Here is an 8,299-nt window from a genome sequence, read left to right as displayed (position 1 = left end):
TTCGATTTTGAATTCGTTAATTGTTTCAAACTCTTCTACGTCCATATGGTGTTGGGATCATTTCAGTTCTACGAAATTGCTTTCAGATTTTTCCGGTTCTTTTTTAGAATCTTATAGTTAAGTTCATTTCGACTACTTTGAGCAATAATGAAATAAAAAATTACGTAAGCTTACGTTTGACACTGATCAGGTACTCGTATACTAAACTATAATTAATACTCAATATTGCTATGTGCATTGATCCCAGGTCAAAAAGGGCCATACACAAAACACTTCAAACCTAACTAGTTCCACAATTATAACTTTACCCCGTACAGATCCTCACCCTGATACAGAAAAATGATTTAAACCTGACCTAAAATTTCTGATTCCCGGCAAAATCAAAATCCTTAAATTCTAAACGGGCTGTTACCAAATTTTGACAAACGCCTACAATGAACTTTGGGTGAGAATCAGTAAAATTAATTGTCGTTGAGCATAAGAATTATCTTTCATCGTGAAAAGGGTTTGAATGAACACACAACTTACGTAACATTACACAAACAAATTATATTTTACAAACACAAATAAAAACGACCATGACAGTCATGTTAAAATGGAATTAGACCAGAAATGTCTAAAATCAGAACCAAAAACACACCGTAACATAGAAAAAACTTGGGCTTACTGCTACCTGTCCCCGATTCAGTTGTAGTAAAGGTTATCCTTACGTAGCCCTCATCAAAACTTGAAATTGCCATCCATCGCTCCCAACCAAATGCTTGCGTAGACACCTTCTTCGAGCACGGCAAAAACGAAAACCAAAACAACCTTCACACTGACAACGAATCCAAACGCGATATATAATACGTTTTTTTATTTGTTAGTTTTAAAATGTAATCGGTCCCGAACTGGGCAACTTAACTCCTTTTCCTCTTTTAAATAAAAGCACGCGAAACAAGATGACAAACTTCTGTAAGAGCTGTAACTTGGGCTCAATATTTTATAAAGGACAGCAGTTCACGTTTTCAAATGAACGGCACTCCGGCATCGAGCTTGGCAAAAAGCGTCCTCTTTCCACGTCTCTTGTATTTAAACCAAATCCCACCTAGATTTCTTAAAACTTTAACAGCCAATAAATACTGCATAGAAACGAAACTAACCAATACGAAGAAGAGTCAAAACGTCATGTCTACACTAATTCTGAATTTTCCTTATCTAATGCAATATTCCTCTAACGGTAAAACAAAGCACTATTGTAATAAGAAATCTATAGCAGCGAAAATAAAGAACTAAGTTATAGAATAATTTACTGCAAGAATAATTAGCATCTTTCTACTAGTGGGGGTTACACAAATATACCTAGATCGGGTAAAAATTTAAATAATAGCACAAATCAACGGAATATAAATCAGGAATATCAATCGGTAAAAAAATAACGTTACAAAATGTCCAATATGATATGTTACTCGTACACTAAAACCGTAATTAATACTTCATAAGAATGAATAATTCAATTTACGTTAACTAAACAAAAGCAAAATTTTGCTCGACAACGAATCGTCCGAACAAATCGGTGAAATGTACAAATCCTTTGTAATGACACAAGTAACGTAAATAAAAATGATAGATCCTCCAAGATGCAGTACTCCTAAACGGGAGTGAAAGTTTTGGGACATGCAAAAAACAACTAAAAACTTGAAAATCTGAAAAACGTGTTAACAGCACTTTGTCAGCAAGTATATCTTAAAGGAATTCAGTTTTGGCTATTGACAGCTCATGTCATTAAATATTAGAATTACTGTATTTATATCAACGCAACTTACTAAAACGTCACACAGCTTCTGTAATTATGGGGGATTTAATAAAGGCATGGATCGTAGAAAGAATTGGGGTAGTGATGAACATGGACCCGCAGGTCTTCTCTACGGAAGTAATGGACGGTACAATAATCGCACAAATTTTATTAAACTACAACATCATCACCGAAACGCAAGCGTGGCAAATAGTCCCGACTAATAATCCGGTTATCGCCTCCAAAAACTTCAAGCTCATCCAACTGTGGCTGCACAGTATCGGCATACAACGCGCCACTGAAGAACTAGATGAAATCTGCACGGGAAAATCTATGGTGGCAATTAAACTTTTCTATGAGCTCTATTTGAAATTACACGACAAAAACGGTCTCTTCTTCGCAATGAGGAAAAGACAAAAAGAGAGGCTGCACCCGACAAACACCCGGTTTGACGTTTGCACGGTTAACGAAACCGTTAACGGAAATCTCACCGAATTCGTCGACAACGACCTATGCCAGCAGTTAGTGGTGCACCAAGGTGTTATTAAATGGAACCAAGATCGTTACAAAGCCTTACGGGAGAAATACAGAGAGACGCGCGAACGTTATTCGAAGTATCTGGATAAGAAGTGCGGTCTCAAAGAGGTCAATCAGTTTGGCAACGCGGAAATGGTTGTGCCACCCTCCAAACCCTTGGAGCGATTGGATTCGAGCTGCTCGAGCGACTACGACCTTACTTTCGATGATCTAGTCAAAGAGCGACAGGAGGCATCTTTAAAGCCCGTATTTGAGGAGGATCCGAAAGCGGCCGCCGAAATATTGAAGAACATTAAGCGGAGGAAACGTCGCGAGATGCACGAAAATGAAGAACGTGTAAAACAGCAGAAATTACTGCTAATGGAGCTGTGGGGTAAGCTCCTCGCGCAACAGGAGAAGGAACTGGAGGAATGCGTCTCGAAGAAAATGCTGAAGCAGTCCACTTTCGAAAAGCAAATGACCACGAAACTGTTCGAAGTTCGACAGCAGGCCAAACACATCTTGGCGAATCGCAGATTTATGGACGACTGCGCGTTAAAAAAGCGCGAGGATGAGTTCTTGGAGCATGTGTTTTTACGGGACAAGGGCGTTGGTAACCAGAAAGGTAATTACTATGTCGAACGTGGAAGAATGTTGGAGTTGCACAGGCGACTGTACGCACAACGGATGTGCCTGTACGTTTCTAGGCGTGATGACATGTGCAAACGCATTGTTGAAGATTTTGTATCGCTGGCGGTAATATCGGCCGGATATAAGGAGAAGTATCAAGCTGATCCCGATGAGGCTATAAGGAGGGAGTGGGGGAATTTGTTTATTAAAGCAAAATCTCTAGTTGCCTATCTAGCTGACGTGACCGAGCTTGTGGTCCCCGAACCCGTTTCGAGCGACTTGGAGGAAATTTACTGTTTCGAAATGGATAGACAGGAAGCGTTAGACGAGCGAGAGTTTGAAAGTTATATGAACTTCGAAAAGCCTTGGACCGACTTTCTCGCACAGTGGGAGGAGCACTCGCCCCAAATCGAGCACGGAATGAACGTCTTGAGTCACAATGTGAATCGAGTCTTAAAAACCAAAAACCCCGAGGCGCAATCGCCCCATCCGTTACCGGCGGTTGACGTCGCAGTTTGCATCAACGGTTTTCCCGATTGCAACGTCCTCCCAGTGTTACAAAAGCTATTAAACAAACGCAAAATTCGTGTGATAGAGATGCAGGATGCTGTCAACACGTGCCTGGAGGCGTACAAGTTGGAAAGAGGCACGGAAAGTCTTGAAAACGCGCTGAATGATCATACTGAAGCGGCGCTTGCGCATTTCAACAGATCCGGCCCGGTTAAGCTCACCGTTCCTGTTAAGGGGAACAAGCAAAGCGCGACGTCTGGGCTCAAACTTGAAACAAAAAGCACCCAGACACTGGTTAACTACCCTTTGGTGGACTTAAGTGTTATGGCCGAGTATGGCAAGTTAGCCTACGAGGCATTGAATGTTGGCGATGAGTTGACCGACAATCTTCTCGTCGTAATGCTCGTGGAATATATAAGGAGCCTGAATGACTTATCAGGATGGGCGCTGATAAACTATCCCAACACGTTGACTCAGGCAGCTGTGTTGGAACAGGCCTTAACAGGCGGGTTCGTGCCAGACGTAAGCTGCGATTCGGGTAGCATCGGTGATATCGCCGATTTAATCGTTAAAGCCTCAGAAATGGGCCTTAAAGGCAGAAACGTGGAGTTGCAGCAATCGAAACTGCTACCAGATTTAAGTTCATCGCATTCCCTATACCGCACTTATCTCACCGCTTTCATAACCGTTAAATCTGAAAATTGCGTCGGCACAGACTGTAGTGAACCACAGACGCCCTTAGAGGAGTTCTACCTGGAGCAGGGTTGCCACTATGAGCTTTTGTACGAAAATTTGGAACTGAACATTATTAAGCGACTGGCCAAAATGATTATTGGCGAATATTCCATTCCGCCGAAAACTTCGCAAGAATTATTCGGTGACACCCTGAACTACGTAGAGGCGAACCTAAGCGAATCGGCAAAATTCGTGGGGCAGGAGATAAAGCATCAAAAAGAAACAGTTCCATCGGAAATATTCGTAGCATCGACGGGTGTACCCGGAGATCCTTCGTGGCAGTACTTCGATATCGCGTTTCCGGAAGCGCTTCAAATCGCTCTGGCGACGCTTTGGGAAAATATGGAAAGCGTCTACGTAACTGATTTTAAGCAACTATTCTTTACGAAGCGGATTCTTGTAAACGCGGTCATGCCGTACATATCTCACGTGCAAGACCACGTGCGCGCGTTTATCGCGCGACCTGACTCGAAACAGAGCTTCTTAAGTGATTTCCAGAAGTACTACAACCTAATTGACGACGACATGCGCGAAGACCCCGAAGTCAAAGCCGAAATTCACTGCGCGATTTCAAAGTTTCGCAACGAACTGTTCGAGATCTGCGACACCCGCCTGAAGGAGTGCCAAACTGAACTCCACAGGATCGTCCAGGAGCACTGGCTGACAAACCTGCTGACGGAATTGGTCAACGTGTACAGTGCCGCCATGCAGTTGGAAATCGACCGCTGCTGCGACAGCCTGCAATTTCTAATCGACTACTACTCCGGGGTTATCACAAAAATGCCATGCAGAGAGCCCGTTCTACGCAAAACGGCACTTGGCAAACTGACCACTGACCCGCACAGCTCACCGGCCAGTGCCGCCGCTCGAATTGTCACAACTTTACAGCTGTCCGATTCCAAAACTGACTTCTCCAACACGCCATTCCACGACTTCATTCATCACAACTCGGCAATCTCGACCTCGGATATCGCCAAGTTGAAAACTACGGCTAGCAGTATTATTTTACAAGCCGACGCCTACTTCAAACCAAAAAGCGCGAAAAAGGCGGCCTCCCCTAAGAAGGACGGCAAGCAGCTTCCGAAATGCGAGGAGCCCGACGACGATGTCAAGGCAGTAGGCACGCGCCTGATCGAGGAGTGGCAATGCGCTACAAACGGCGAGCACCGTCGGACGTTAATGCGAGTGAATATGTTAGCGGAACAATCCCTTCGAGACCTGAAGACCGTCTTCGAAAGCTGCAAAAGCAGTTTTCGCCAACTATTCGCCGAGATCGGAGACAGGTACGAACGGGAGATCGAGAGTGTGAACACGGCGTGCGAGGTCTTCGCCAAGGCCACTGAAGCCGAACTTAACTTACAGCCCGAATTACGGTTCGAGGGCGACCGCTTCTACATCGAACCCAATGTACTGCTCTACCCCGACCCGGTACCGTCGCCGTACGAGGCGCAGCCAATTTCGACCACCGAATGCGTTTTCACAATGAAACAGCTCCACTCGTTAACCGACATTTTCGCGAGTTTGGCGCCGAACGGAAGCATATCGGAGAGACCCTTCGTCTTCGTGCTGCAAGATTTTATCGTGCACAATGCGGAAGATGGAAAAGGTCCGATGGTGCCTCCGCTGTGGCAAAAATTGGCGCCTGAGCAGGTTTCAACACTGTCCAAGGCGATCTTCGGCGATGTCGAGTTTGTCAATTGGAAAGATTTCATCGTTTACAACTTGGAAGTCTCCTTCCCGACGGTACGGGAATTGTTGCACGTGCGCACCCTGTTCAGGGGGTGCGACCCGAACGTGACTGAGACAATTAAGGACTATCAATTTTGGCAAGTCCCGCTTTGGTTTGAGCCGAGGAGTGAAACGAAGGCAATTAAAAGCCTCATTTTGAAACTGTACAAGGTGGACGAGGAGACTTTCAACTACACCAACTTCCTTTTGGACTTTTGTAAAGGCCGGGACGTAGCCGCTGGATTCTTCAAAGCGTTAACTTTAGCTTATGGTAATCCTGTCTGTGATAGTCCAGTCATGGGGCAGCTGTACGTGGCAAGCATAATGGAGCAAAGGTCGATCGACGATCGATTGGAGATACTGCGGCAGTTGGAGCATGCGGAAGTCACCAAGCTGACAGAGGCGGCTTTGGTGTCCTTGATCAGCTGTACGGTGCATGCCTGTGACAGCGTCATCATCGAAGACTACACGTCAACGTCCGACTTGCAGGACAACAACTCCGAGTCAACAACCCAAGTTAGTAAAGGTGGAGATGAACCGTTAACCGAAATTTTCTCCGGCACCTACGAAGACAATGAAAGTATCTGCAAGGCGGATGAGTTTAAAAACTTGGATCAATCGTCCGAGCCGTTCTACGTCCCGAAATATGTCTACACAGTTCCATTCGAGGACGTTCTTGCCATTCTAACGGCATCGCTGCCTTGGCACGTTGCTCACGAAACCGTCAATGAGAGTAACATACGGGAAATATTGGAAAACATTTACAAGTCACTAAGAAAACCTGAACTGAACGACAACGTCCTCGCTCACGAATTGTATGACAGCCAGGATTTTCGTAAATTGCTACTTAGAAATTGTAAGTTCGTCGAAAAACGTGTCTGTCCAATTCTTAAAGGCCTCGTAGAAAAATAAACTTTAGCCGTTCCTCTAAATTTGGTTTTTCTGTCTCCAAACGTCAATAAGCATCCATCTATTTGGTTCTTCTTCAGTTCGCTTCCAAGCCAAGTTTGGGACGTTTCGCAACCCGTTCAATATAATTAGGCCTTTCCTTCCCCAATTTCCTTCACGTTCCCTTTTAAGCATTTATGTCTAATGTGTCTAATCTAAAATTTACCTCCTCACAGAAAAGTTTAATTTCCACCGTAGATTTTCCCGTGCAGATCTCATGTAGTTCTTCCAAAGAAGGGAACAATTTGAACCGGAGAAACCCAAAGAACAGGAAAATCGGAGAATGTAAAAAACCGGAGGAATCCGGAAAACTCAAAGAACCGAAAGAAAGATTTGAGAAAAGAGGAACCCAAACAATTTTCAGAAGCTCAAAAACATTATGGACTTGAAGAATCCCAAAAATTGAAAAGGCTTAAGGGTTTTATGGGTCCAAAAGATGGCTTGTAAAATACGCCACCCTATGCCTTAGATAAGTTTTCTCCCAAGTTGCTCTCATGTTCTGAAATTCCCTCAAACTTGACACGAAGGGGCCTTTCAGTTCGTCATAACTTTGTAAATCGGAGTTTGGCATCCTCGCCCTTTGAGCAACGGCTTACGGTGTAGACCTTAAAACCTGTGCTAAGAAACCAGGGGTTGGAACGGGAACCGAAAAGAACCGGTACCGGAACCGAAACCGTTATTTAAGAAGTTATGAGTGGAATAAATAAATAAATAGAGAATTCCAGGATCAGTCTGCATATCATACTTCCTGAAATGTACACGTGATATCCGCTTTCATTCCTTATCGTCGTTGAGGCGGTGACTGATTATTTATCGACTTGATGACCAAGAACAAAACGTTTCCTTCTGATTGACATTTTAAGTTGTAGAATTGCCAACTTGCAAGAAAGGGAGTTGAAGAATTTATTTTTATTGGAACCCTCAAAAACCGAAAAAACTGGACTCAAAACCAGAACCAAAAATTACTGAAACCACAGAACCGGAACCGGTACCGGAACCTTTAAAAAATAATTGTACCTAAATAGTTCGGAACCAGAACCTATATTTCATATGGGTTCCAACCCCTGTAAGATACCACGCTAGTGCTAACTAAGGAACGGAAACACCCTAGCCTTCTCGAGCGCTCAGTCGGCACTGAGGCGATGCCCCTCGACCACCTCGATTGAAAAGGGTGCCTTTACAAAAGAACAGCAAACCCAAAAGAGACCGAGGAATGAACGGGAGAATGGCGACCATGAGCTATTTCTAAAGAGCTCAATTCTTGAGCTTTACTAGACAAGATCAAGCTACAATCAGGGAGCAAGTTGATAACATGAACAAGGTCATGATAGCTCTCACCACAGTGGTGTACGAGGTGCATCCAACGAATTATAAACAAGCCCCCAAGCAACGCTTGTAAGGGAACCGCTCCAAAAACGCCTGAACCTACGCCGAAAGTGTGTCGCAATCCCGAGCGCG

The 8,299-nt window shown here is 44.2% G+C and overlaps 1 protein-coding gene across 1 annotated transcript; it reads left to right on the top strand.

Annotated features, from left to right (window-relative positions):
* Positions 1-1,552: 1,552 nt before the first annotated feature.
* LOC116179777 (sperm flagellar protein 2-like) lies at positions 1,553-6,807 on the top strand. The gene has a single exon (XM_031499612.1). It carries the CDS (start codon positions 1,832-1,834, stop codon positions 6,803-6,805), a length of 4,974 nt encoding a protein of 1,657 aa, XP_031355472.1. The 5' UTR covers positions 1,553-1,831; the 3' UTR covers positions 6,806-6,807.
* The last annotated feature ends 1,492 nt before the right edge of the window (positions 6,808-8,299 follow it).

This window comes from Photinus pyralis, unplaced genomic scaffold (genome assembly GCF_008802855.1).
Source record: "Photinus pyralis isolate 1611_PpyrPB1 unplaced genomic scaffold, Ppyr1.3 Ppyr1.4_LG8, whole genome shotgun sequence".
Classification (NCBI taxonomy): domain Eukaryota; kingdom Metazoa; phylum Arthropoda; class Insecta; order Coleoptera; family Lampyridae; genus Photinus; species Photinus pyralis.
The sequence above is the reverse complement of the archived record's forward strand: the minus strand, read 5'-3'. Positions and strand labels throughout refer to the sequence as shown.

What these genes read in the sequence shown, in the direction of transcription:
- LOC116179777 (XM_031499612.1), top strand. Translation starts at nt 1,832, where the DNA reads ATGGGGGATTTAATAAAGGCATGGATCGTAGAAAGAATTGGGGTAGTG.